General features: G+C 44.4%; 7 protein-coding genes across 8 annotated transcripts in view; 3 read left to right on the forward strand and 4 right to left on the reverse strand.

Moving 5' to 3' along the window:
* Positions 1-539: 539 nt before the first annotated feature.
* Positions 540-2,113, forward strand: CNL04190 (conserved hypothetical protein). Its single transcript, XM_567972.2, has 3 exons — positions 540-1,020; positions 1,091-1,614; positions 1,673-2,113. Exons 1-3 carry the CDS (start codon positions 600-602, stop codon positions 2,063-2,065), a joined length of 1,338 nt encoding a protein of 445 aa, XP_567972.1. The 5' UTR covers positions 540-599; the 3' UTR covers positions 2,066-2,113.
* On the reverse strand, positions 1,748-3,521 carry CNL04200 (hypothetical protein). Its single transcript, XM_024658142.1, has 4 exons — positions 3,419-3,521; positions 3,038-3,356; positions 2,890-2,983; positions 1,748-2,829 (listed from the first exon to the last, which is right to left on the reverse strand). Exons 2-4 carry the CDS (start codon positions 3,326-3,328, stop codon positions 2,114-2,116), a joined length of 1,101 nt encoding a protein of 366 aa, XP_024513820.1. The 5' UTR covers positions 3,329-3,356; positions 3,419-3,521; the 3' UTR covers positions 1,748-2,113.
* Positions 3,522-6,149: 2,628 nt separating this feature from the next.
* Positions 6,150-9,799, forward strand: CNL04210 (hypothetical protein; the record flags this gene model as incomplete). The annotated part of the gene is made up of 8 exons (XM_567974.1): positions 6,150-6,585; positions 6,645-7,105; positions 7,133-7,453; positions 7,805-8,181; positions 8,239-8,552; positions 8,606-8,856; positions 8,921-9,270; positions 9,397-9,799. 8 exons carry the CDS (start codon positions 6,150-6,152, stop codon positions 9,797-9,799), a joined length of 2,913 nt encoding a protein of 970 aa, XP_567974.1.
* Positions 9,800-18,482: 8,683 nt separating this feature from the next.
* Positions 18,483-20,836, reverse strand: CNL04230 (nucleus protein, putative). 2 transcript variants are annotated; one of them, XM_024658821.1, is made up of 9 exons: positions 20,674-20,836; positions 20,462-20,604; positions 20,221-20,401; positions 20,090-20,170; positions 19,974-20,035; positions 19,583-19,915; positions 19,261-19,520; positions 19,013-19,208; positions 18,483-18,947 (listed from the first exon to the last, which is right to left on the reverse strand). In XM_024658821.1, the coding sequence occupies exons 2-9, from the start codon at positions 20,495-20,497 to the stop codon at positions 18,729-18,731; spliced, it is 1,368 nt and encodes a 455-aa protein (XP_024514654.1). In that variant the 5' UTR covers positions 20,498-20,604; positions 20,674-20,836; the 3' UTR covers positions 18,483-18,728. The 2 variants fall into 2 exon arrangements, with proteins under 2 accessions (XP_024514654.1, XP_567975.1); XM_567975.2 differs by having other exon boundaries at positions 20,462-20,836.
* A 176-nt stretch (positions 20,837-21,012) lies between these two features.
* On the forward strand, positions 21,013-25,712 carry CNL04240 (mismatch repair-related protein, putative). The gene is made up of 36 exons (XM_024658143.1): positions 21,013-21,325; positions 21,381-21,430; positions 21,480-21,494; positions 21,561-21,576; positions 21,635-21,841; positions 21,907-21,979; positions 22,030-22,136; positions 22,208-22,294; positions 22,360-22,431; positions 22,485-22,523; positions 22,577-22,638; positions 22,703-22,729; positions 22,790-22,942; positions 23,002-23,047; positions 23,095-23,247; positions 23,307-23,324; positions 23,367-23,490; positions 23,547-23,571; positions 23,620-23,719; positions 23,764-23,789; positions 23,852-23,897; positions 23,945-23,956; positions 24,016-24,044; positions 24,100-24,167; positions 24,223-24,270; positions 24,321-24,389; positions 24,452-24,516; positions 24,567-24,629; positions 24,667-24,704; positions 24,753-24,827; positions 24,877-24,947; positions 25,001-25,019; positions 25,073-25,163; positions 25,221-25,313; positions 25,362-25,417; positions 25,468-25,712. Exons 1-36 carry the CDS (start codon positions 21,112-21,114, stop codon positions 25,624-25,626), a joined length of 2,616 nt encoding a protein of 871 aa, XP_024513821.1. The 5' UTR covers positions 21,013-21,111; the 3' UTR covers positions 25,627-25,712.
* On the reverse strand, positions 25,669-27,158 carry CNL04250 (bud site selection-related protein, putative). The gene is made up of 5 exons (XM_567977.2): positions 27,051-27,158; positions 26,917-27,000; positions 26,669-26,866; positions 26,494-26,605; positions 25,669-26,441 (listed from the first exon to the last, which is right to left on the reverse strand). The coding sequence occupies exons 1-5, from the start codon at positions 27,133-27,135 to the stop codon at positions 25,712-25,714; spliced, it is 1,209 nt and encodes a 402-aa protein (XP_567977.1). The 5' UTR covers positions 27,136-27,158; the 3' UTR covers positions 25,669-25,711.
* A 252-nt stretch (positions 27,159-27,410) lies between these two features.
* CNL04260 (heat shock protein, putative) overlaps positions 27,411-27,418 on the reverse strand; it is a 2,742-nt gene continuing 2,734 nt past the window's right edge. The window contains exon 8 of the mRNA XM_567978.1: positions 27,411-27,418. This exon is cut by the window's right edge and continues 317 nt beyond it. The gene's annotated coding sequence lies outside the window, so the exon portion shown is untranslated.

The raw sequence follows: 27,418 nt of genomic DNA on the forward strand, positions 1-27,418 counted from the left end.
ACGCTTTCTCTGCTGTCTTGTTCAGAGGGAGAAGAGCCGTGAGAACGGACGTCTTGGTGGCGATGTGTGGGATGAATTTGCATAAATACTGGAGAAGGCCGAGGAAAGATCGGAGGTCTTTCACACAACCAGGAGATGGCCATGCGCATAGTGCTTCGACTTTCTTCGGATCTGGCCCAATGTGATTGGGGGAGATTACGTGGCCCAGAAAGGATACTGAGTTGATGAAAAATTTCGACTTGCTAGGTGAGCAGAAACAAGCTGCAATAAGAATTAGAATAACCCATGTTTCCAATACAAATAATGCTGAAAATGACTTATAATAGGGGTAGACAAAATGCAGCTCATTGTTATTTTTTATTTCTGTTAGGGAAGCAAAGGGAGACCTGATTTCAGGGTGGAGGCTTAGGAAATGACGACAGAGAGTCTAGAACAGGCCCATAGGAATTAGTGAATTTGCTTCGCGACGCGAGTGACCTCGACAGAGACGCGTCTGTCTTTGCAACATGATAATTGCGTCTGTTGCGTTCTGAATCCTATCCTCTTCAACATCCAGCGCTCCAAGAGCAGTTTACCACCCTAAGAACAACGTAGTGAATATGCCAAGACGATCAGCTAAGTATAAAGCGACAGCACGAGCCAGAGAGCTCTATCGAATGGCGACTATCCTCAATCATAAGCAGCTCAAGGCCAGTCTGTCCATTCCGTATCATGCTCTCAGGACATCTCGTTACCTCAATCGTCCGAAGAAGTATGGTCAGCTTCGTAGTAGGGATGCTGTTGCCAGAATTACAAGCATTCATGAGATACCAGATGAGGATTTCCGCCGCAAACTGCGCGTCAACCATACGGAATTTCGAAAGCTTCTCTGCCTTATCAAGGACCATCCAGTTTTCGTCTCTCATGGTCCAAGAAAGCAGGCGAACCCCCTTTTACAGCTTACAGTTGCGCTCTATCGACTGGGACATTGCGGATGTGCTGCGAGCACTTTTGAGATAGGAGAGCAGTTTGGGGTGTCAGGTGAGTGCCCACGCCACACTGCATCCAGAAACATTAAACCGTTTCTTCGAGATTGATTGTTATCCATCAGAGGGCACGTCGGCCATATGGACGACTCGGGTAATCAAGGCCATCCTGTCATTGGAGCGAAACAACGTATACTGGCCAGATGAAAATGAGAGGAAGGCTATAGACAGGCACTTTGAAGAGGAGGAGGACATTCCTGATGGATGTGTGGGGATTATCGACGGCTTCCATGTTCCCTTCGCTTACAAGCCTGCTCGCCATGATGCTGTCGATTTCTTTTCATACAAAGGGCGCTACGGCTTCAATATCCTAGGAATTTGCGACCATTTGAAGAGGATTCGGTACTTCCAGTACGGTTATCCTGCTTCTGCTCATGATGCTCGTATCTTCAAGAACTGTTCTCTCTTTGAAGAGGCTAATGCCGACGCTCAGAGTAACAGAGAAGCCATGTTGCAAGGCCGAGCTGTTCATTCAGAAATGATCAGTCAAGGTGAATATCTTTTGGCAGATTCGGCATTTCCTGCTGGGGATTGGTGTGTACCGCTTTTCAAGCGTCGGAGAGGTCAGAACGACCTTGATCGGCCAGAAGTAAGTTTATTTGTCCGCATATCTCATGTATAGACCTACATGCTCATATATACAACAGGCCAAGTTCAATAAGAAGTGTTCGAGTGCCCGAGTCAAGATTGAGCATGCCTACGGAATCCTCAAAAACCGCTGGCAGAGTCTTAGGAGCCTTCGCGTGAAGATTCGCAATGTCAGAGATGAAGGCGTTGCGACATGCTGGATCCGGGCCTGTGTGGTATTGCACAATCTGCTCATTGACACAGGTGATTGGTACAATCGACTGGATGGTGACGCTGATGAACCTGATGATTACATCGACATCGAAAGGATGCAAGAAAGGATGGAGAGGGTGTTAGAGCGGCACAGGGAAGAAGAGGAGGATGAGGCACGTGATGCAAGAGATGCTTCGAATCTCACGCGAAAGAGGGTGATGGAGCGAATGCAGGAAATAGAGCGCAGGGATCTTCTATGATCATATCTGCAGGGGAGAGGAAGAGACGACTGAGAATGCATATCATAATTATAGAGAGGGAGCTCCAGGCTCAGGCCCCACCATAACTTTCGCCTCCTCCCAACTTTTCCCAGACCTCATCAGCATCTCCATCTTCCTGTTCCAACTCTCCGCCAACATCTTCATCTTTTCTGTCGCCGCATTCTCCCGTGCTATCGTCACATTCTCCTGCGCGATATTCATCATGTCTGCATGATGTTTCTCCTGCACGGAGATTTTCCGTTCTTGAACGGCCAATAGCTCCTGATGCCGCCGATCGTCGTTGCCCTCCTGCCTCATGACCAGCTCATCCATCTTGTCATCTGCCGAGACAGCCTTTGCCTTGGAAGACCTTATGGATGCTCTCTGGCTCTGGGTTTGGGCTCGGATTGGTGTAGACACTGAGCCCAGCACAGATGAGGACCGTGCAGGTTGAGACGAAGAGCGGCTCTCCCTGCGGATAGCTGCAATGATTGGAGCATCTGCCTCTGACTCGGTCTCGCTAGCCTCACCTGCACCGTCCCCAAAGAGACCACCATCCTCTCCTGACAACTCATCTTCCGAGTCATCAGCAGCCATTTCGCCCCTTTGGCGCTCTATCAAACCATCGAGGGCAGCGAGATCTCTGTCGGGACGATTGAGAGAGGCGTGGAGGGTCGAAGAGGCGTGGTGGGCAGTGACGGAGGCCCTGTCGCCAAGGACAGGTAAAAGGATCTCGTAGAAGGGGCAAACCTTCTTTCGTTGAGCTATTAATGTTCAGTTAGCCACGACGTGCCCATGCTGCCTGCCAAAGTACTTTTACACACCAAGGAGACTCTCGTCGTCGATCTCCATCGCCCCAGCACCAGTCCCGGTCCCTATCTGGGATGCCTTAGTGAAGCTCTCGACAATTTGATTGATCTTTCATCATATCAGCGCTCATGAGCATACCAAAAACGAAAAAGACATATTTACTTTGAGAGCAACACTTTGAAACTGGCGTCGACTGTCGCAGCCATTGTCAGTAAGGTACTGTAGACACTTTCTCGACCAAAAATCCTTCTTCTCATGACCAGTTTTCCAGTTATGAAAGTTGGGGAGCCTTCCATTCTCAGGAATGGTTGACAACCATACAGCAACGTGCTCCTCTGCCGAGACACCATCGCTGTTGGTATCTGTCGCCCATTGCTTGTTGGAGTTTCGCTGCTTCTTCTGAGTCGCCTCAGACGCTTGATTCTCGTTCTCGTTCTGCCTTTTAGGGGGCATGATTGGTGATTGTTGAGATGAACGGAGTCTGAGATAAAAATAAGTCAATGGTGGAATGTGTAAGATTTCTAAGAGAAAAAAACACGTTACGCGTCTTGAAATCATGCATTCTGAAGCACGAAGAGCGAGTTTGAATTGTCAAATGAATTAAACGACCTCCAGAGGCCGTTTAATTCGAACGGCTTTTTTCAAGTTATTTCAAGAGGAATTTCCTTTCATGGTAAATCCAACTCGGACTTCTGCCAATTCAATTCCAGGGTTTTTACGCCACAAAGGGTTCAGGAATGTCATTTTCCCTGAGGGAATTGGCAGCTCGTTCATCAATTCAGAATTATCATCGAAATAGCATGCATTTTGTCTACCCCTAATAATTCAGCAAATAGCTTCTTTTGAAACCTAAAAAATAAGCCCAGAAAAGTGCTCAAATAAGCCATGTTGTGGCTTGTTTTGATCCTAAATGGTAAGCCGAAGAATCGATAAAAAGACACAATTCTGGCTTATTTTAAGCCGAAACAGTTATGGCTTAAATTAAGCCGCCATGGGTCCCATAGTGGTAATTCTCTTTTGTCTCTGTTAATCTTCAATTGTCTGGTCTTGTGAAACTTGTGATCATTATAGAAAGGAAGGAGAAGTATAATGACAGCACCCTTCACTGGCTTACGATGAATGACAGGCAATCTGCGCTTTTGAAATCCCTCAATGATGCCGCTATCCACAGACACTATGGGACCTGCAGCGGCTTAATTTAAGCCATAACTGTTTCGGCTTAAAATAAGCCACAATTGCATCTTTTTATCGATTTTTCGGCTTACCATTTAGGATCAAAACATGCCACAACGTGGCTTAATTGAGCACTTTTCTGGGCTTATTTTTTGGGCTTTAAAATAAGCCATTTGCCGAATTATTATAAGCCATTTTCAGCATTATTTGTTTGGAAACATGGGTTATTCTAATTCTTATTGCAGCTTGTTTTAAGCCATTTTCAGCCTTATTTTTATCCATGCGATGGGTTGTTCTGACCCTTTTAGCAGCTTGTTTTCATCCGTATAACAGCTGCTTTTAAGCCATTTTCAGTATTGTTTTTATCTGAGAAATGGGTTGTTCTGATCCCTTTAGCAGCTTGAAATGAGCCTGTAGCTAACCCTTGGTTTGGTTGGTCGAATTACATGCATCGAATTGTAAAAATACAAAAAATAGAATCATTAAAGTACAATATACAAAAACACAATCGAGACATCCGCTAGGAAGAGCACAAGCTTCTCTTCTTCCTAGCAGTTTGGGCCTTATTTTTGAGGTACTGCATGCCCAGTGACCGTATAGGCCACTTGCTTTTGCACTGGGCAGCACCAAAGACGTCGACATGCTTGTCGGCGACCTTCAACAAGGTTAGCTGGCCATCCAAAACATATAAAAGAATGTCACTCACAAGACCCATGAAGAGCACATGCTCCTCATAGTCTGTGCCCTTCCATGTCTCCATGCCCACTTTATCACCAAAGGCTCGAACAGCGCTTCGGCGGACATCCTCCTAAGGAAAGCGTTGGGAGCTTATCCAATGAAATATCAATTGCTACTCACTAGAATCTTCCTCCAAATATTGTCATTCACCCCATGCCCCAGTCCCATTATCGCTCTAAGCGGCTTGGAGGATTTGGGATCTGAGATGGGGTAGGAGATGTCAGGGTCAAAATGGAGAGCCCCAGGGGGGGGGGATACCTCTGGTGAAGAGGGAGAAGTTCGAGCAGGAGAGAAGGAGGCGTTGTTGTGGAAGGAGGAGGCGGCGGCGACACCGTGGACATCAGCTGCAAGAGGCAGGAGTCAATGCATGAGCAACCTAGTCAACAACAAGGGGAATAGGAAGGAACAGAAGATGTATCATACCTGTTCTCTGGGATTGTTGATATTCCTGGGATTCGGCCAAGAGTCCATCGATCAGCTCTTGGTCACTCCGAGTCCTCCTTGGATGAGGATGGGAGGGGACATCAAGATGGGTTTGAGAGGGTCCGGGTTGCGCAGAGTGAGACTCCCCCATAGAATACGGTACAAAGCGGTTTACACCTCTTTGGCCACCACTTCTCTGCCCACCGTTTGATGAAGATGCAAGAAGAGGACTGGATGGTGTTGGTGAGACTGGGCGAGTGTTGGACCTGGTTGGGCGGGGCATTGTAGGTAGAATGACTAGAAATAGAAAGTGAGGTTGTGAAAGATTTAGTGAGATTTTGTGTTGAACTTTCTGGCATCACACTGTAAAGCCAGGACTATGGACTTATTATATAAGTACTACATGCACTCACTGCATTATTTGCCACTCTAACTATGCTTGCTGCGCTTCTGCTCCAAAATCCCACTCTGATCTCATATGATATCATCCCTGCACTTTCCTCACCACAGCATCTCCTGTGACCTATAGTGAGAATGCGTTATGTCCCTGACGACATTTTTTTGGCTGATGAAGTGGTGAGGGGAATCTTAAAAAAAAAGAGGAAGAAATAGAAGATTCAATGGAAGCACTTCGAAAGAAGAGAGATGAGCGAGGTTGACCTTGTTACAATTATAGTGTAATTAAGCGCCATTGCCAAAAATCAGTCATGTGAGATGAATGCACCAAATTTAATCTTTTGTCATTTCATCATCTTCTATTATGCATGATTGTTGCTATCATCCAATCATCTTCGTTTCTCGTTGTCCACTCTTTCAACCAGCTATCGCAAGAAATATGCCCACAACAGACTACAAAGCACGCATCATCGAATGCAACTGTACACTGTCGTACTGCGACCGACGAGTTACTGTAGTCACATGAACCAGACACCTTGAGAAGATGAGGACCCTACAACAAGCGCAAGAGGGGGATGCCAGTAACAATTCCGTCATGCCAGGGGAAGCAGAGGGAACTAATGGTGGAGCACAAGGGGACGGAGATGCAGAAATGTCTGAGGTGAGTCTTCGGCCAACGCACACTGACATTTCCACACCCCAGAGCAGCATCTTTGTCGACCATTCCCCAGCTTCAGTGTCCAATCCTGCTTTTCAGACATTCATCAACAACAGTCTTTCCAGAGTGCAGTGCCAGATTTCAGTGTCGGACAACGAAGATGATTCAGCAGCGCCATCTGTTTCTGGAGAGCATGGCACTGAGTCAGAGGAAGAATTAAGGGATGCGCAGTCCCATCTAGACGTGGGGGGGAGAAGGGAGGATATGGAATCATGGGATGAGCAGGCTGTCGCCAGAGAAAAGAGGGAAGCAGGTCCGAGATGTAAGTTCTGTTTTCATAAGGATTTCTATTCACCAACTCATTGTCTCATTATCCGATAGTGTATGCAATGAGCGAAGAAGACATTGATAAGATTGGCCTATATAGTTGGAAGGTCGATCACAACATCTCACGAGCTGCATACAACAGTCTTCCAGACCATGCCAACAATATACCGTTCATCTCCCTCAAAGAGGCACAGTCTCTAATCGACAATTATTCAGACACCCTTTGCGATTATTATGACATGTGCAAGCACTCTTGTCTTTGCTTCGCCGGCCCTTATGCTAAAGATCAGAAGTGCTCCAAGTGTGGTGCAGACAGATTCGACCGAAACGGGAAACCATTCCAAAGGTTTTTGTACATCAAGATTATTCCAAGGCTTCAGAAGATGTACAACCACCCATCAACAAAGGAAAGACTCATGTACCGAGACAAGAGCACCCGCGAATACGATAACTCCAATATCCAAGACATATTTGATGGGAGTATGTACAGAATACTCTTGGAAAAAGAGATTGAGGTGGATGGAAGAAAGCTCGGAACCAAGTACTTTGCCGATGACAGAGATATTGCTCTCTCATTCTCATCGGATGGGTTCTGCCCATTTGACAATGGCTCAGGGACGTGTTGGCCTCTGGTGCTTTTCAATCTCAACCTACCACCAGAAGAAAGGGTCCATACCCGCGAGATACTGTCGGTGGGACTCATCCCAGGCCCTAAAAAGCCAGAAGATTTTGATTCTTTCATCTACCCATTAGTGGAGGAGCTTTTGCAACTCACAGTTGGAGTGCATACATGGGATGCCGATCTGGGAAGTTTTTTTACACTCAGGGCACATCTCCTTTATGTTTCAGGGGATACACCTGCTGTATCAATGATCATGCACATGAAGGGCACTGGAAGCTTCCACCCCTGTCGGATGTGCAATGCAACCTCAGTCTGACATTCCCAAAACTGTAACCCCAACCAACTGTACCTCCCCCTCCAATCATCTGCGACCGATCCGACTGTACCCGACCATGATCCCTATAACCTACCTTGTCGCACCCATTACCAGTTCATTCGCCAAGCCCGAGAGGTGGCTGCTGCATCTAGCGCAGCTGAGAAAGAAAGACTTGGGCAGAAACATGGTATCAAGGGTCTGTCCATCCTTGAAAAACTCCCCACTATCGACTTTCCTCTTTCATTCCCTGTCAATGCAATGCACAACCTTTTTGAGAACATCCTCAAACTTCAAGTTAACCTTTTCTCAGGGGCTGTCAAGGACTTGGCTGATGAGGACTTTGTCCTTACTACTCGTCAGTGGGCAGCTGTTGGCGAAGCAACTGCTGCTGCCGGTGCGACAATCCCCTCATCATTTGCCGCTAGACCACCGGACTTCGTCAAGAATAGGCAGGCATGCACAGCTGACACATGGTCTTTTTGGCTGCAGTATATTGCACCGGTTTTGCTGGATGGATTACTTGAATCAAGGTTCTACAAGCATTTTATGCGGTTTTTGAGCCTTTTCAGAGAATGCCTGGCCTATGAGATGCCGAGGGAACGCCTTGCGGGTCTGAAGACAGACTGGATTAAGTGGGGTGTGGACTTTTACCGGTGAGTTGCATATTCAGATTACATTATGAACTCTTCTTAGACATTGATTTCGTTTAGTCTCTACCATGAGAACAAGCCTAGCCATCTCCATGTTTGTTCGGCTCAGGTGCATTCAGTCTTTCACTTCGGTCTAATTATCGAGATGATGGGGCCCATTTGGGTATCGTGGCAGTTTGCAATGGAATGTTATTGTGGTGATCTTGGCCGAAATCTAAGGAATATGCGACACCCTTATGCTAGCATGTCCCAGCGGATTTTGGCCAAGAGTCATCTACAACACATTGCGAACAAATACGACCTTCACTGGGGAGGTAGAGGAAGGGTGAGCGATGATGAAGCCCCTAAGCGGTATGAGACGGTCTTGCCGTCATGTAAGTCCAAGTCATATCATATAGCGCTTGATGTATAATTGATGCCGGCTCAGATGCGCATTATGCTTTGTCCTCCCCGACCAATGACGCCCAAGGCGTCATCCGACACAACCTGATGAATAAGCTCATCAACACGATGACCACCCAACACGATATCCCACCGACTGTTGAGCTTAGAGCTTTAGTGTCAAAGGGAAAGTTGAGGGTGTGGAACCGTGTTCGAGTGTTGAATGGTGGCGATTCCATTCGTGTGTCGAGGATGGATACAGCTGAGGAGGACAGAAGGTGTGCCTCCTTTGTCTCGGTGAGTTAGACTCTATTTAGTCTGAAGAGAACTTTAGAAATTGATGATGAAATGTTGGTTGTAGTATATGGTGTCTATCGACTGGAATAGGCGCCATCCAACCAGGCATGTCGAGTTTGAGGACCACCTATGTTATGGTGAGCTCCTGAACTTGATCACCATTGACCTCCCCCATCACCCGAAATCCTCCGACACCCCTCCTGTTACTCTCGCCTTCGCCCACATCAAACCAGCGGTGTCACATAAGCACCGTATTGGCAACCATGAATGGAGCTATTATAAAGAGTACCAGGCGGAGGAGATGGTGGATCTGGCCTCTGTCAATGAACTGGTTGGAAGGGTTAAGAGTATCTCAAAACCTGGCACGACCTATATAATTGACAGGGGCACGCCCTACAGCCGCGTGTCTTTGGTGTAAGTGTAAATGGGCGGCTAAAGCGTTAGCTGGGGTTATTGAGTGGAGGATGGGTGTGGCAGGCCCCGTGCAGTTGAGTGTCTGTCCTCGGTCCATCGTTCAACTGAGTCTGTCTTTGTGTCTAGCTTCCATCATCTTCCATCATCTTCATCTTCATCTTCATCTTCATCTTCATCTTCATCTTCATCTTCATCTTCATCTTCATCTTCATCTTCATCTTCATCTTCATCTTCATCTTCATCTTCATCTTCATCTTCATCTTCATCTTCATCTTCATCTTCATCTTCATCTTCATCTTCATCTTCATCTTCATCTTCATCTTCATCTTCACCCTTGTCACTTATATTCCTACCTACCGACTTGCTTTCCTGTAGCTACCCACCATCCCTTCCCTGTTACTATTTACTTTACCTCTGTCACGGCCACTCTCTTCTTTCGCCTCTGTTCCGATTTACCTCAGTTTTGTCACGGCTCTTCTATATTTTTTCTTCATTTATCGTTCTCTCTTCTAGCCTCTTCTTTGTTTAGTTTCTCGTAGTTTGGTCTCCTTTTTAGAGCGAATGTCTCTATGCATGATGTTCCTAGCGCTGGGTGGGATCCGGGGGTGGAAAAGACCACAGAAGACGAAGAAGGAAATAAATGAGAATGCATCTCTATGCCATGATGCCATACGTAATATTTGGTCAGTAGTACAAGTCTTTTGAGACAAAAAATGATGACGTATATGCAAGTTGTAAATAAAGGCTTGAAACAAGCCCTAAATCGGATTGCCAGCCCAAGCCCGAAATGGTCTTATAAAACGCAAGCCTCAAAAAGGCTTAAAACGAGCCACAATTGTCAAAATAAGCCGAAAAAGGGATAGAAAAGTTTAAATTAAGCCGCCGCGGGTCCCATAGTGATAATAGTTGGATTTGGATACACAAAACTAGCATGGTGTAGTGCAATGAGCCTTCGGCCTCATAGACTAATGCCGCATCACAGTCAGAAGCTACTGCCAGTGACAGTGAGAAGAGAGATAGAGAAGAGAGAGAGAGAGATAAGGATATATCAGGGATCAGAAAGTCTTATAGGAGAACAAATGAGAGCCTGTGACAATAACTACCCCTTCCATGGGTAGCTGCCAAACAGCTTACAGAGATTCAAGTACATAGGTACATAACTGTTAGTTATGCTCATGGAGCCTATATTGCTATATTGTTTGATGCACACACAACACACAACAACTCAACATGAGACCTGAGTTCAATTATACCACTACACAACCTAATGACCTATCATCAGTATCACTACTAGGTAGATCGACCACCAACAGCCAAACTTAGGAAAGCTTTGTATTCCATAGAATTGGTACCAAGAAGCCGATATTCTGTTATCTGCTGTGGGTGGCAGTGGACCAGAACCAACTGGATCGTTTAACCAATGGAGACCTGGGTATTTCCCTACAACAGGTTGAATGCATACATTTTGCTTAGGAAGAGAAAACTATAACTATGTACCAATCAATCTATACATATACATGTATGTGTGAGGAAACAAACAGAAGTCCATTGAAAAAAGGAGGCAGAGATCTAGCAGAGTCCGCTGCTGCATTTCGGCAGCAATTGCCAGTCCTACGCATGATATTGCCAGTCCTATGCATGGGAATAAATATCATGCATAGGACAAAGGCTGGACAGAGCCTGATGCCGCGTTTCAGCATCAAATCACACCTACCAATGTCATCCAATGCATAGGAATAAATCCTACCATATGGTGAGAACAAGTGGTGGTAAGGGCTCTGCACTTACACTAGGCTCGACACAAGCCCCTCGATGGACATTGGTTCTTCTCCGATGAGGCACGAAGTTCCAAGGAAGGGCTTGTGTCAAGCCTACACTTACACAGTTGCTAATTTTTGAGCTGCTAATTCCTCTGATTTGCAGTCATCACTGTTATCATTCATCATCATAATAATTAAGATAATTAAGAATCTTGCACACCATCATCGCACCATGTCATGACTAAGTCACAATGGTTCATCTTTCCTTGCTCACATATTTTACCATCCAATGATATCTTCAGTACCTCTAGCAGCTGCCATTCTCTGAAAAAGCCCAGCAATATATCCCAGCTCAAATATGAAGCATCAAATCTTATTGAGCTGCTTCTGATCCTGGTCCTGGTACAACAGTTATATGCCACCTTGACAATCAATTTGACCACACTCAAAAAGGTTTCTCTCAGCATTTGGTGCGGACTCTCATGATTCTCAAAGCTGCATGTATCAGAGTGAAACCATGGATAGAAGTGGTTGTCTTGCTTTCACCACAAAGGACATTTCATCTTCTTCAAGCACTGTCCAGCTTCATAGCCGATTGTCATGGGCGTCATGTCAGTCAGCGTAGCTGCCTGGCACTCAACTCGGATGATGTAGAACTCGACAAATGAAAGTGAAGGATTCACGCCTAGCAGAGCCGGACGGAAGAATTGCCAGGCTGACAGAACAGAAGCTGGACTTAGAGGAAGGAATAGCCAGGGCCTGAAGGAGCAGGAGCTGGACTAAGGGCTGACTGAAGCGACTTAAAAGGAAAGAATGCTTGGAGGCAAGGTAGTGAGAAAGGACAACAGTATTGATTTTTTGAGGACTATGAAAACTACGAAAGACTATCTCCTTATATACCTTTCCTTTCCTTCTGCTTACTCATCTCTCTCGGGAGAAAGTTATGGCTAACTCGTGGCGGGGACAGAGCTGTCGGACCAGGGGGAAATGAACACTGACCAAGTGTTGGGGAAGAAGAGGAGAGTGCTGACCAGGCGAAACGAAAGAAGAGGCAAGCCGAAAGATGCCTCAGTTGATTTTGCAAGAATCAGGCGATAAATCGCGGTCGTCTGAGGTGGAGGTTTGTTTGGTTACTTTGGGGACATGGTGGAATAATATCCCATTGCCCGGTTATAGACGCCGCAGAGTGTGATTCTTGCATAACATCATGACACTGATCTTGGTGGCTTGCACTATTTACACTGCCCTGTGAAGTATCAATGGCGACAAAGGCTCGGTGAAGGTGTACAGGCGATTTTAATGAATCAAACAAACCTGGATTTCAAGCGAAATGTGAGTCCAGGATCTTAAAGCCTGCCAAATTGCTGATTTCTTTTTTTAGGCATGAATGACTAAGGCTGTTACGACTCGTCCCCAACAAGGTCCGGCCTTGGAGACGAGATAGAAAGCCGTAGTTTAACTAAGCAATGAGATATATGTATGATATACCTCTTGACACTTGTCTGTTGGCATATGGTATAGAGCGGAGGTATATTCGCTTGGGAAGATCAGGCAAGCTTATATACTAGTGGAGTAAGTTTATGTCGAAGGTGGTGCAAGGTAAAACGAGAGTGAGCACTGGGAGCTCGAGGACCTTTCGCAAAGTAACTTATGAAATATTGATCTTCGAGGGGAAGAAGATCAAGATCGAGGACAAAGCTCCCCTTTATATACTTCTACAGAAATCTATTTATATCCTTTGAGGTCCAGCTGGACCTTCTTCGTTATCTGAATCGGATCTTGCCTTCCTATTACGTAACTCCCTCCTATGATATCTTATCTCTTCTTCTTTGTGCAGGCTCATGACAAAGGCAAGCTTCATAAAACTATACTTCATTGTTTGCACCCACCTTGTGTTCACCAACAGGTCACAGAATCCCCAGGAGCATGCAGCTTTTCAGCTTTATGTTATGTTGGTCCGATTGGGCTGTAGAGGCATTGGTCATCACAAAGAGAATATGAAGTGGGTGAAAAGATGTGTATAAGCTGTAAATAAGTGATGTCAAGATGTGCACCACAAAGAGCCAAATAACTAACCACTCATATAGCTGAGACATCTTTTTTGTATACTCAATGCTGTATCAAAGCTCTCCATGAAACACTTCTTAACAAAGGTTTTTTGCACTGGCCTGATGCTGAAGAGCAGAGACTCATTCAGTGTGAAATTGGTTGCTACTCTTATATTCAGCAACTGTGTTGGGCTGTGAGATGGTTCTCAAATTGAGCTGGAGTATATCCCTGGCAGGGACATAAATTGCTGTTGTATGGGAGAAAGGATAAATATGGATTCAACATCATGGTGGTCTGTGATTACCAGCATAAAATTCAGTACATTCATACAGCCATGCATGATGGCTGCATGTCATGATCAAAAGGTCAACAAGGTGACCTGAGTGAGTCTGCATTTCGAGACTATGACCATAGTTAGCTGAAATACAGCTGTAGCTTTACCAATTGCCTGAGTGTTGAAGTGGAGGGTATCTGCCCTATGCATCCCTACGTATTCGGCGATAGCCTGGTGCGCCTATCTTTCTCTTTTGTTCTTCGTACCTTTCTATTCTCTTTTGCTCTTAGGCATTATTGCCCATATTCCTTATTGTACAGAGGAATTCTTTTCTGACAGGCAGGACCTCCTTGCTGACAGTGGCTATGCTGCAAACAGCTATAATATACCTTACCAAGTTTTAAATGTGTTGGGGGTAGAGGTGCAAGAAATAATGCCTGGCACCCTCCCATATCAACTTCAATGATTGTGTGAAGAAAGTATAAGTGGAAGTTGAGCATACTATTGCTTACTGGAAAGCATGCTTCCAAAGCATCAAGCCCATGTCAACACAGATAAAGTCGACGTCTTCCAACAAGCATATTTTGCAAGCATCCAAATGAATTCATGTATGTGGTATGTGATTATTTTGTAGTTCCTTCTGATGTTGTATGACAGGTATGACAGAGTTAGTCTAGCTTCTTAATTAGATAGATGACTATGTAGTCTTTTTTCAGTCAGACTCTATACCATATATTCATTTTCCCTTTTGTAACTTTCTGGTCTTTCTCATCTCTATCTTGTACACTGCTCTCCGAGTCTGTTTGTATGAAGGTGCTGAGTAAAGACCAGTTTGACAAGGTAACCACTCTGTTACATAATTTTGTACTATCTGAAAAAGGTTTGGATGATGAAGATGTTATTGACTGAGCAGAACTACAACAGATTATGGAAGAAGAAGCTGAAAATCAATGCTGACTCTTCACCGCAGCCTCAGATCTGATGGATGAGGAAGATCATCAAGCAAATGACCGACAGTGAAGAGAAGTTTTGAAGGAAATCGAGATTCTACACTGGGGCAAAAAACTGTATACCAGAATATAAATGATATTTAAATGATATTCAGAACAGTCGTCGAGACTCCCTATCAAAGTGAGGAAGTGTGGAACTTGGAAATGTAGATTTTGATCCTACATAACCAAACATTTCTGCATTTCAGATATCAAATCTAGAATGGCCTTTCATGACCAGCAATTTCTATATACGCTTGCTTTTCAACTTCGTCATAACTTTTCCCTAAGACATTATACCTTTTCCAAGTATCCAAAAGCTGGACCATCCTTTTCCCGATCAGCTTGATTTTGCTGGCCCTGGAATTCTGCTCAGCATCTTCCTCATCCTGCTTTCTCTTGGCATCCTCCACCTTCCATATCTCCTCTTCCCTCTCAGTCTGCTTCCTTCATGCCTCGGTGTCTGCCTCCAATTTGCATTGCTCAGCCGAACGTACTGCGGCTTCCAATTGCAACAAAGCTTCCTTGACATGAAGTTCTGCCGAAAATCAGCTATCTTCTTTCTCCCACTGTAAGAGTTGTCATCTGCCTTCACTTTGGTAAGGACCTTTTTGGCATTGGTTGCAGATCCCTGGCCAGCCTCGCCTAAAATTGGGGATTTTTCTCTATCTCCATCACCACTTTCCTCTTCCTCATGATTTCCCTCCTCCTCTCTATATCAGCAGTCTACTTCTGCAAGTGCATCCAAGCTGTCTGGGTTGTTGATCCTTGACTCCATGTCCCCTGCTTCGGTAGAAGGTGAAGCAGTGTGGTTGGAAAGTGATGTCAGTCCAAATAAGTCATGTACAGAGTTCCCATCTGAGAAATCGCCAATTTTATCACACAAAGCAGGGTATAATGAGTGATAATATTTGCAGGTTTCTAGAAGTTTATCTTGAGTGACAAAAGAGTCAGAAAATAAGTTGTCTTGATATGTTTGAATAGAAGATCACCAACCATTCCAGGTATGAATGTCTCTCTTGTGATCCTTTTCAGACACTCCCTCCCCAGTGTTCTTAATGAGGGTATTCGCTGCCATAAATGCCGCCTTAATTTTCATCATCTAAAGATCATCAGTCCAGAACATCCCTGATTAAGGCACCACTCACTTGACCATTGACAGCCATTGGCATCAGTAGTTTACAAGGGATCCCATGGCACTCGAGAAATGGTAGCATGTACTGTGCAATAACCCCCAATTTGTTGCTTGAATTGTTCCATTTCTGGTATGATTCAGGGTCTGCCATATAGTGAATGAGAATTTCTTCTGCTGAACGACCATCGTGTGCCCAGAAGCCCTCTCTGCTAACCCTTGAAACCTTGTATATGACTTGTCATGCTTATTCTTTTTCGTAATACCCTGACTGACAGGAGTATGAGCATGGGATGGGGTGACAAAGGGTTCATGTTTATCCATTTTGTGGACTTGCAGAGTTGTAGGTTTTATGGAAAGAAACAGTATGTCTGTTGTTGTTATCAATGTTTTGCCATGACTTAAGTCCTCAGCATGCAGACATGAATAGTTGAGGCATGAATTTATTTGCAATTTTCCCAAAAAACTGGGATTAGAATAGGAAAGAAGAATTAGAACAGCACAAATCATGGGTTTCTTGTTTTTTGGTGCTTGCTAATTTTTTCTCAGCCAAAACTAGGGAACAGAATTAAAATTGAAAAAAGAATTAGAATTAGCCCTGAAAAATAAGAAATCCATATTTGAAACGTACTATTCTCTGCTGAAGGAATATTGGCCAGTGAGACTGTTTTGTCCTCCACTTTCTCACAGATGAAGTCGTGTCTCATGTCAATGTGTTTTGACTTCTCATGATTGACTGGATTCTTTGAGAGTGCAATAGCACCAGCATTGTCATTGACAAGTTGCAATGCTTGGTCCCTTAGTCCAAGTCCTATATCCTCCAACAAAAGTCTTAGCCAGACAGCCTGTTTTGCTGCATCAGCAGAAGCCATGTATTCTGCTTCTATGGTTGAGAGTGCCACAGTTGGCTGTCTTTTTGGTTTCCAGGCAATAGTTCCACCATAAACCTTGAAGATGTAGCCTGTAGTGGATCTCCTTGTATCCATATCTCCTCCCCAATCTGCATCCACATAGCCCAGTACCACTCTCTTGCTTAAGTGAGCATCAAATGTTACCGAAAACGCTGCCAATTCCTTATCAAGTAGCTCGGCTATAGTGCCGAACACAATAGTTGGGAACCTGAAACCGCTTTATAAAATGCTTCAGAGATTGTTGATCAGTACAAGTCAACACACCAATTATAGGAAATCAAGTTCATAGTAACATACATTTTATTTTGATATTTATTGAAATTGTGGTCAAAAGAAAAGAGAAAGAAAGAACAATCTACAGACAGGTCAAAGTTGAAACAGACCGAAACAACAATAAGCCATCTAAGAGTTAGTATTAGTAAAATATATCTGTAGTAGTTTATAGATCTTGTTTTTGGCCGTGAGAAGAAAGGCGAATCAATGGAAAACACACCTAGATTAAGAGAAGAACAGAAAACAGACCCACCATACAGGGCCTACTCCTCGGACGACTCATCCCCATCACCACGCTTCCTCTTGCGCGACATACCCAACGCCACCTGCAGTTCCTCCCGAAACCTCCCCCGCATCTCCTGCCTCCGGACTTCCAGCACCTCCTCCTCCATGAGGTAGGCAATGATTGCCTGTTGTACACCCTCGAATACAATGGAAATGCTGGTCTCACTACATTCACACATTAGCACGTGAATACCCACGCCTTGCAAACAAGCCACTGCGCCATTCACCTCGCACTCGAGATAGGTGACGAAACCTCCCAGCCTGTCGACTACCCTACCCATCAGCTGGCACACTTTCAATCACCGATCAATCACTCGCCACATCCAAAGCCCTACCCCCGCTGGTGTTACGCGAACAGCGAACACCCTTCACTGTACACTGACCACAAGTCGAGGACAACAAGAAGGCCCGACATTCAGCACCAACCCCATGGCACTGGTCACAAGGGGCAACCACTGGTGCCCTCTGGCGTTCTTCGACCCTACGCCTCCTCTGGTCCCGGCGCAGGGCCTCCTTACACCATCAGCTCCTCAATTGAGTCACGCACAAACCCAAACGGTTACCCTCACCTGATGGCGTTGAGCATACCCCTCATCTGAGGTCTTCTCCCTCTCCTTAACCACTTCGACAGCCCCCTCCACGCGAGCACCAAAGAGTAATTCCGCACCCTGCAAACGTGGTAGTCGCGGATCCACAGGTCGAGGAAGCGAAGCCGAGAGAACAGAATCCCCCACTGTCTCCATCGGTACTCCACTATCGTGCGTCGCTGTGGCCCATCCCATAGATGGGAAGGCGAAATCCTATTCAACACTCAGCATCAGCACCTTACAAACACGTTGATCAAAGAAAACCCTGATGCAGTTGTCAGAACTACTCGGCGACACAGCAGATGCGGCAACCACCGATACCCCATTATCCGTTATTTATCACATCATCAGCTGTATTATTTAGGTACTTTCAATTTAACGTTTTGGTCGGACCAAAACCCAAAATTCACATTTTACGTAAGTACCAAAACGCGTTTTGGTCGTGTATCGTGTTTATTTTGGTCGACTTCTGGGTTCGACCAAAACAAGTTTTCCCCGGGCCCTCTTGCGTCGTCATGCGACTTGTCCACCTACATTATTATTATCTTCATTATTCATGGTCAATATGAGATGCGAAAGTATATGTGCTTGGGAAGATCAGGCAAGCTTATATACTAGTGAGGTAAGTTTATGTCAAAGGTGGTTCCAGGTAAGACGAGAGAGAGCAATGGGAGCTCGAGGACCTTTCGCAAAGTAACTTATGAAATATTGATCTTCGAGGGGAAGAAGATCAAGATCGAGGACAGAGCTCCCCCTTATATACTTCTACAGAAATCTATTTATATCCTTCGAGGTCCAGTTGGAGGTCCAGCTGGACCTTCTTATCTGAACGGATCTTGCCTTCCTCTATTACATAACTCCCTCCTATGATCTCTTATCTCTTCTACTTTGTGCAGGCTCGTGACAGATGATGAGAACAAGAGTTAGATTTATATACATAAGCTAATTCCCCATACAAACCTTAAAAGTTAAAAACTAAGACCGATCTTAGCTAACTAAGTCAGGTCTTAACTTTTATATTTGAAACGGGCTATTGAAATGTAATTGAATTGTTGCTGACTCAATTCCTTGCTTCAACACCATTATCAGAACTCCAACTAAAACAGCTAACTCCCAGCCTCAGTCTAATATTCAGTTCTTGCCAATATAGATATTTTCCTTTATCCTACAAGTAACACATTTATCAATACATAACACTTCAATGAATTCTCTTCCCTTTGCCCATCAAAGTGCTATTGTTCTTCCGCTTCTGAGAAGACTTTTGTCCAGCTGTAGCTTGTGCTATTTTCCTTCTGGCCAAGTATAGAATCCTCTTTTCTCCTAGTCTAACAACAGCAGCAGACTCATTTCTTCCCAAAGAAGTCACTGGTTTATCATCAGCCCCATGATATGAACTTCTCACTACTTTGAGATCATGCTAAAAAATGAAGACACATTATTACCAGTAACAATCAGCAAGCAAGCTGTGATAACATGACATACCTCTATGTTTTGCTTATACTGGGCCAGCCTTTGATTAATAATTTCATGCAGAACATCAGCCACTGTTTCATCAATTATGGCACGCGGCATTCTGCCCTTCTTGTGTGCTCTATCCCAATCTGAGTCATGAAGTAGTAAACGGATGAATGAGATTAACCCATCATCAATATCGTGTGAGAAGTTCAGAGGAAATATACTAATCATGGTTACTAAGGAAAGCAAGCCAATATAAAATGCAGATCACTCACTCCTCTTGCCCTTCTTCAAGCCACCAATCAATGCGATCTTGCAGAGTTGCCTTCATGTGTGCTCCACCCAACTTTGTGGTCACACACCCCACAATGAGATCGCCCTGAAGCAACACTTCATCTCCAGGATTTCCATAAGGCCATGAACCTAATTCGGTCTCGTTGAGTAAGTCTAGCATATCTGATGGCAAAGGCAGAACATCAACATGACCATATTTGCGAAGGAGTTCAGAGTTAGGAGGGGAATCATAGGTGTTGTACTGTTGCCAGATCATATTAGTCTCTCATCAATCCAAATCTTAGCATAATGAAGATGGCCTACTATTTGTTCTGATTGCTTTACTAATTGAGTAGACTTCATTACAACTCCTTCATCAAAGCCCTCAATAGTGTCCTCATCAACATACAGATGGGCATTATCCTTCCCCCAGGCAGCATTCAGCATATCGGCAAAGGGAATCATGACAACCATCTCCTCCTCATCTTCATCATCACTTTCCTTTTCACTATTACCATCCGATCTAGACTGTGAGTGTGATCGTCCAAAGCGATGGAGAGGTACAGTGAAGGAACGAGAAAGAATCCTAGATCCTTGAATGTGGAAGGCGTCCATAGTTATATGGGGTGAATCTACAGGGAATAGATCAGGATGGGCCTAATCGTCCGTTACATGTTTGAGCATGATCAGTTTAACATCTGAGGGATGAACTAACTTTGATAAATGGTGCCAATACGCTAGTATATTCAGCTTCTGCGTCCTCTCTCCCGATACGATCTATGTAAATCCTGTAATTAGTATTATGATAGTATCGTGGAAAGGCAGACATACCTGCAATGTCCGTCCCCGATAGCTGTTCTCTCTGCCGTTCAGTCCAGAACATTGGAGTCTCAAACAACACAGGCATATTTGCTGATAAGCGTCAGACCCAACAGCACATGATATTACCAAAACAGACTTACCAAGATACCCTGCCCAGCGACTTTTTGATCCTTTGATAGTTTCCCACATCATCACTAGTATGAGTTGCGCCCATCCTTTATTGAGCTGATCCCACTCAGAGGCATCGAGATGATCTTTCAGATCAGAAGTATAAGCTGACAAAATGAGGTCGTCGGGTACATGGAACAAAGGAGTTCCTTCCTGTAATGATATACATTCAGTTGTGTTCCCTCTGCAATCCATATCCTAAGATGATCGTACCTCGATGTCTTTGACAGCTACAGCACCATACCCCATACCTGGAACCGAAACAATGTCTACTAATTCTTCGTTATACCATCCTCCAGATTCCTTGAACCATGTTAAGAATTTTTGACTTTCGAAGGCCTCAGCCTGTATAAGAGCTTGCGAGGTCATTTGTATTTCAGTTGGAGCCACGAAGGTGTTATTTGATGAAAATGAAATGGTCCCACTTCACAATGGCAGACTGAACTGTCCGTGCCCGAGGATCGCTGCGACCTTCTTTATTTCTTTTCACGCGCTCGAATTGAGAGACGATTTGGCAGTGGAAAATCGGATTGCGCTGCTCAGTGAGAAGAGAGGCTGTAATAAGAGATCGATTGGTCAGCGATTGACTGACGAGGGAGCGAACGAACAATAAATAAATTGACTGGACAGACACTTTTTCGGGAGTATGTGGTCACGTGATTATGCACTTACCTCGTTCGGTCGGCCGTCGGGCGCAAATTAACAATCCGTCCTTCCTACTTACTATATGATTAGTATTTCACTGAAATAGGCAACAGTCGCCACCGCCTCGTTCTTCCAACCTACGTTTACGTCTTTCCATCCTGACTATATCGGACAAGAACCATAAGATTGTCACTGACCTATTCAATCATATAACCAGAATGCCTGTCCCCGCTCAACTGCGCACAATAGCTCCAGAGAAAATCAAGGCAGCCGTCTCTCCTAGCGCGATCTCAGCGTTTACACAGACACGTCATCGTCCGGGGGCTGGCTCTGCTAATAATAAACTTCAAGCCACAACAAGGCCTTCTACAAGAGCTTCTGCTCGCATTGAAGATGTCTCTTCCTATGTTGTTGCTTTGCTTCAAGGCAAAGGTAGACTTTCTTGACCCATTTTACTCACTTTATATCGCTAAGCCACGCTGTTCAGGTCATGGAGTTGAAATTGGTATAGCTGCAATAAGTTTATTGACCGGTCAGGTGAGCTGTGCAGGTATTTTGTGATACAAGTCTAATACCAGTAAAACAGACTGTCATCACTCAAGTGAGATGTTCCGCTACTGCAATCTTCATATGAGTTTGCGAACTTGATTGCTGACTGAATTGATAGGTTGCTGACAATGCCAGTCAGTCTACCACTATGGAAGGTCTGAAATAATACCATGCCGTAGCTGATCTTTTCAGGCTTTGAAAAAACTGTACAGCAGCTTTATTCCCATCCACCTAACACAATCATTGTTCCAGATACCATGTTAAAGAGTGGAGCTGCGGAAGCCAGTTACGGTGACCAGAGGGATATCAACGTAAAGGAGCACCTCATGAGTAGGCTAGAAGACGAATATGAGATTGAATGTATTGGTGTGGACCGCAGTCACTGGAATCGAGAAACTGGTATGTCACTGTAATGTCGTTCTTTTCACCAGAGGCTGGTCCTCCTTCTTATCCACATTTTTCAGGCCGTGATTTTGTCGAGGACTTGGCAGTTGATGACGAGCTCAAAGCATCTATCCTTATGGCTATTGAAAACAAGTGATGTATCAAAAGGCACTCATGCTCGCTGAAGACTGATGACCCAATAGATTCTATGCCCTATGTGCTCTTTCTGGATTGTTCAGATATTTACAGGTATGGAGGAACATTGAATTTCCGGAGCGCAGTCTGAGGATGAAATATGTGGTCTCTGAAGGTACGGTGCTATCTTCTGCTCACAACAAGGCGACTTCTTGTGCTCATCATGTTTACCACAATGCTATGTAGGGACGATGTTCATTGATATTGAAACTGCCAAAAATCTGGAGCTCGTGCGCAATAATCTCACAAATAAGGCCACCCATACGTTGTACTGTGAGTAAAAGTTTACGTCTATGGGTATCCAGTCCAAGATTAATGTACTCTGACGTTACCGGTAGCTGTTTTGAACCATTGTCATACTCCTATGGGTATGCGACTTCTTAGGACATGCATACTCCAACCAAGCAATGGTACAGTTGTGATGTTTCACTAAAATCTTCCGCTCATGTCTAGCATCTGAAAGTTCTTAGTGATATAGAAGGAAGACTTGATGCTGTTCAGGGTGTGTGGGCCAGCAACTGTGTCAGAAATATGCAATATGCTAATGAGCAACAGAACTTGTGACAGCGCAAGAGAAGCTCACAGTTTTGAGGTCAAAGTTGTCTGTTATGTCTAAGGTGTGTACTAGCATACAATGGTCATCATCATACCTCATTATTTGCGAGCTGATGAATTGATTAGATGGATTTGGAGTCCATTGTTGCTCAGGCAAGTCGATGGGCTTGGTGTTTAATATCACTTGGCTTTCATGGTTAATCTGAGTGTTAGATTTCACATCAAAATCTGTCACAAACAGATGTGGCTATGACTGATCGCAGGATATCTCTGCTGCTCAACCTTGTGGACTACTTACAGAGCGTCAAATCAATCAATGCTGAGCTTGCAGGAGGACACTGTAAATTGCTTGGCATGATTGCTAGGGTATGTGACAATTATCTATTGCCTTGGGTTAAACTAAGAAGTCTTTATTCTTTGATAAGCGCCTTTCCGATAAACAACTTGGCAAGTTATCCAGCATTATCAACAGTGAGTGAAATAAGACATCTCTGCCTGCAATACTTAGAGTGAATCAGACTGTCTTTCCAGAGATTCGACAACGTTGAGGAAAAATGGAAAACACCAAAATGCCAGAATCGCTCGGTTGTTTGCTGTGAAAGCAGGTTTTGCACCTCTGCTGGATGTTGCTAGACAGACCTACCAGGAGAATCTTCAGGATATCTATGACTGTAAGTCTAAAACAAACAAGCCCATACATACATGGTACCTCTCTCACCCCTCTATATAGTGGAATTAGAAGTCAATGGTGAGTGTCGTGACTGTTACGACCACTAAAATAGTCATAAAGGAAAATATGGCTTGAGCTGCCAAGTTGAGAGTGTGGGAGGTACATTTCAATTTAGCATACCGTCAGGACAGCCTGAAAACTTGCTACCATCTGAATTTATTGGTACTGAAAAGGCTAAGCACAAGTGCATCACTAGTAGGAATGGATACACATGAGTTGTAACTGATTTGATCTTGCCAGAATTCGGTTCACAAGTCAAGAGCTTGTATGGTTACATTCATGGATGGACCCATTTTTGACCATGCGCCTGTAGCTCAAACGGTGTGCGAAACTGTCCCAATCTCATCAAGAGGTTCTGTTGATCAGTGGACAAACCATCAATGATCTTATCGCGCAAGTGAAGGGAAACTTGGGTGGGTGCTGTGTTGCATCAACCTGCTGCTGACAAACATATAAGGTGGACTATATCATTGTGCTGAAGCTGTATATTGCTGCCTATAACATCTCAGGTCTCAAATGTTTTTTTTATCTAATATAATACATAGATTGCAAGTCTTGACATGATCGCAAGCTTTGCCTTTAGTGCCTTCAGTAAGCTGACATGTTGACAATGAGTATGATGCTGATCCTCTCTCTAGACAGCAACTACAGTGAGTGACTAGTGATTGTAAATCATCTACTAGATGAATGACGAGCTAAGTGGCATCAGTTCGTCCAGATTTCAAGGATACTCTAGCGGTATATAAGACTCTGTATCATCCCTGACCAAAACTGATCAGAAGGACATTTGTAGATTCATGGTGGCCGCCATCCAATTTTGGACAATTTACTTGGTGCTGGTGATTGTATACCAAACAACGTGTGAGTATTTAAGCAGTTGGTTTCTTTTTTTTACTGATCTCACATAACAACTTAGTTATGCTGCAAGAGGTTCTGCCACTTTTCAAATCATTCAAGGTCCTAAGTTTGTCACTTTCTTTTTTTCTTAATCATTACTTTCTGATGGTGCTTTAGTATGTCGGGCAAAAGCACTTATCTAAAGCAGGTAGGGCTTTTGACTGTACAGGCTATGATTGGGTGCTTGTGAGTTGGAGACACTAAAACCATATCAAGCAGTTGAGATGACTAGTCCTCTCTTCTCTCAGTGTACCTGCGGAATATGCATGCTTTACAATTCATGATGCTCTTTTGAGTCGTTTATCAAATGATGGTAAGGAACAGGCGAATGTACACGATGACTTCATCAGCTCAAAGTTGTAGATTCAATGGAGAAATGTCTATCAACCTTTGCCTCGGAAATGGCTGCATCAGCCATGATACTGGGTGGGTCACAGTTCATTAACAGACTGCTCATAGTTAGGACTCGCAAGTCCTAGGTCACTTGTTCTCATAGATGAAGTGAGTGGTGTACTGGCCATGGACTATGTCATTGACAACATTCCCAAGTTGGGGAGGGGCACTTCAAGTCTGGAAGGCATGGGATTATCCTATGCCATAGCTGAATCGCTCATTAGGAGGCAAGTAAGTCAGTCTATTTGACAGACTTTTTCGCTTGTTGAAAATGCAGCAGTCTTTCGTCTTTTTCGCAACTCATTTCCAAGACCTTGCAGTAATTCTTGGGAATCTGTCTGGAGTTGTAAAGTCAGTCAAGACTGAAATATTCATCTTTTAGATACTGATGAACATGTCACAAGACTACACCTAAAGGTCCAGGTAACAAGCAGTATTCATTCTACATGGGGTCCACAATTACTTATCTGAGCTAGCATTGCAATACAGAAACCCTTTCACCAACAGAATTTGGCAGTACTTTTGCCTACAAAGTTGCTGAGGGTGCAGCTCCAATGGTGCACTATGGTTGGTGCTTTGTTTGGAACATATAGGGAATTTTGTCATCTAGCTAATAAACTGCAGGCCTCGAGATAGCTAAACTAGCCGCCCTTCCTTCAACGGTTTTGCAAAGAGCATCAGAGATTGCAACTCAACTGAGTGAATTGGAAGAACAGGGTAAGAATGTGATCTTTATATGAATTTGATACCAATCTGCATATATAGGTAGGCGGTCCAACTTAGCCAACACTAGCATGCGACGCCGAAAGATACTGTGGGAGGTAAGGTGTAAACAATTCTTCCATGGGCAGGATCGCTCAACGATATCTAGTTGAGGGCCAAACTGAAGCAGGTGCAAAGTAATTCAAGGCTTGATAATGAGACATTGGGAGAATTTCTTCTGAATCTTCAAGCTCAATGTTATCTGACTCTTCGTCAATCCCTAGAGATGGTTCAAACAACAACCAGTGGTAGTGAAACAGGGCATTAACAATCAGCTCATCAAAATCTAGTAATCTGATCCGAATTGATTCCGACATTTTTTTATGTGCTGCATAGGAAACAGATAAATGTAATTATTTCTCAAGTTGTTCAGATATGTGTGTCCAGTCAATTCTTTTTCCTGGCCATCCTTCTCCGCCATCCTGAATTAGTGCTCTTTCCTGCACCACTCTTAACTCTCGTAATCTCATCCTTCGGGCCTTTCTCTTAGGGTCTTTAGGATTCAAAGGTTTGAGAGCATCAAGCTCTGTATCGGAAGGTATGACTGAATCAGCAGGTAGAGGATCAGAGGGATGGTGCAGTGGACGCGGTGTTGCAGTCCCAAAAACTTCTGCTTGAGCGAGTGAATGGACGTGAGTTTGTAGAAGGATCTGTTGCACAGTCAACAACGCTCTTGAAACAGCCCAGGGAAGAGGAGGAAGGTTGGGGTTGGCTTTAGGATCCTTGAAATGAGCCAAAACCATGGCTGAGAAAAGGTCTCCGACTCCTGAGAAATAACCTCTGATGGTGGGAAGAGCAAAAGCGTATGTTTCCATTTGACCATCAAACCAGCTGCTGGCAAAGCAAACTAGGACCTCGTCATCAGGGGCACCTGTCCCAACAGCATCATACCATGGTGGAAGAGGTTGGGGAAGCAAACGAGTGTATGAGGGAGGTGGAGCTGGCAAGGAAAGTGACTCGACAAGAGAGATGGGAAGGGGAATGGACGAAAAAGCAATATGGGGGAGCTGATTGACAGTGTGTAGCTTTTCAAGGGCATTTTGTAATGTTTCTAGAGAAGTGATCGCGATCCCTGATAGAAGCCTGGTCATGCAAGTCAGACTGATTGCCGTCACTCTGAATCCGTATCACTTACTCCACTTCGAACTGGTTTGGTGTTATGATTGTAGCCAAATTCAACATTTCCTTGTATATAGGGACTACATCCCTGGATACATACAGACCCGTTCCAATGTCTCCCATGACGGCTTTGACCGACGTCAATCTTTTTTTTTCCCCCTGTCTATACTAACATCAGATAAAGAACTCACGATCAAGAAGATATATAAGGGAAGGGTTGTCTGCCTTCATTCTCCTTATTCTATCGGTGACGACGCTCAGTGCCTCAGCACTTGGTATATAACCTGTAAGTATTCTAGGGTGGGTGAGTAGTCCATTGACTGCCATGCCATTGAATATGGCAGCCAACTCGTCAGGCGAGGTCTTATGTCCGTCCGTGAAACCGTAACCTAAGACATAACGTTAGCCATCTATTTAAACCTTTATAGGAAAATCTGACCTGTATGATTGGAGAACTGGACAGTGTTGATCACATCCACATCATAACCTAGAGTCTGTAGTGGAAACGTGGCAGCCCTGTTGCCTTATCATTCTCCGTTAGCACTGATCAAGAGAGAAGGTGATCGTACTCACCGACGTAGCCTGAAACTACATGTGATTGGATAGAAAGTATCCTCTCTCCATCTTGATACGTTCCTTTCTGTCCAACAGTCGACATTATGTAGCGGAAGTAGGGAAATGAAAAATATCCGATTGAATAAGAAAAAGACGCTGCGGGTAATCGATAAGAAAACAGCCGAGACGACTCGCGGAGAGAGCCTGGGACAAGTCCGCCAGCTAATAACTCTTCTTGCAACTTTTGCAATTTATTTATAACTACTACGAGCACTACTTGTTGTTGCAGACTCGCAATAATATTGTGACGTCTCCTTACAAACAATTTGCTCGTTGTAGTACTTTCTGTCAACTGGAATTTATTGTGACACTGCAAATGAGAAGTG

Source organism: Cryptococcus neoformans (assembly GCF_000091045.1).
Source record: "Cryptococcus neoformans var. neoformans JEC21 chromosome 12 sequence".
Lineage (NCBI taxonomy): Eukaryota > Fungi > Basidiomycota > Tremellomycetes > Tremellales > Cryptococcaceae > Cryptococcus > Cryptococcus deneoformans.

Excerpts from the sequence above, each read along its gene's own strand:
- CNL04190 (XM_567972.2), top strand. The coding sequence starts at position 600 with ATGCCAAGACGATCAGCTAAGTATAAAGCGACAGCACGAGCCAGAGAG. Across the intron at positions 1,021-1,090 it reads AGAGCAGTTTGGGGTGTCAG|AGGGCACGTCGGCCATATGG; the intron begins GTGAGTGCCCAC and ends GTTATCCATCAG. Across the intron at positions 1,615-1,672 it reads ACGACCTTGATCGGCCAGAA|GCCAAGTTCAATAAGAAGTG; the intron begins GTAAGTTTATTT and ends TATATACAACAG.
- CNL04200 (XM_024658142.1), bottom strand. The coding sequence starts at position 3,328 with ATGCCCCCTAAAAGGCAGAACGAGAACGAGAATCAAGCGTCTGAGGCG. Across the intron at positions 2,984-3,037 it reads TTCAAAGTGTTGCTCTCAAA|ATCAATCAAATTGTCGAGAG; the intron begins GTAAATATGTCT and ends ATATGATGAAAG. Across the intron at positions 2,830-2,889 it reads CGACGACGAGAGTCTCCTTG|CTCAACGAAAGAAGGTTTGC; the intron begins GTGTGTAAAAGT and ends GAACATTAATAG.
- CNL04230 (XM_567975.2), bottom strand. The coding sequence starts at position 20,617 with ATGACCTCGCAAGCTCTTATACAGGCTGAGGCCTTCGAAAGTCAAAAA. Across the intron at positions 20,171-20,220 it reads TCGCTGGGCAGGGTATCTTG|CAAATATGCCTGTGTTGTTT; the intron begins GTAAGTCTGTTT and ends GACGCTTATCAG. Across the intron at positions 19,521-19,582 it reads TAAAGCAATCAGAACAAATA|TACAACACCTATGATTCCCC; the intron begins GTAGGCCATCTT and ends ATCTGGCAACAG.
- CNL04240 (XM_024658143.1), top strand. The coding sequence starts at position 21,112 with ATGCCTGTCCCCGCTCAACTGCGCACAATAGCTCCAGAGAAAATCAAG. Across the intron at positions 24,517-24,566 it reads GAGTCGTTTATCAAATGATG|ATTCAATGGAGAAATGTCTA; the intron begins GTAAGGAACAGG and ends TCAAAGTTGTAG. Across the intron at positions 24,828-24,876 it reads AATCGCTCATTAGGAGGCAA|TCTTTCGTCTTTTTCGCAAC; the intron begins GTAAGTCAGTCT and ends AAAATGCAGCAG.
- CNL04250 (XM_567977.2), bottom strand. The coding sequence starts at position 27,135 with ATGTCGACTGTTGGACAGAAAGGAACGTATCAAGATGGAGAGAGGATA. Across the intron at positions 27,001-27,050 it reads TGTAGTTTCAGGCTACGTCG|GCAACAGGGCTGCCACGTTT; the intron begins GTGAGTACGATC and ends GAGAATGATAAG. Across the intron at positions 26,867-26,916 it reads CCAGTTCTCCAATCATACAG|GTTACGGTTTCACGGACGGA; the intron begins GTCAGATTTTCC and ends GTTATGTCTTAG.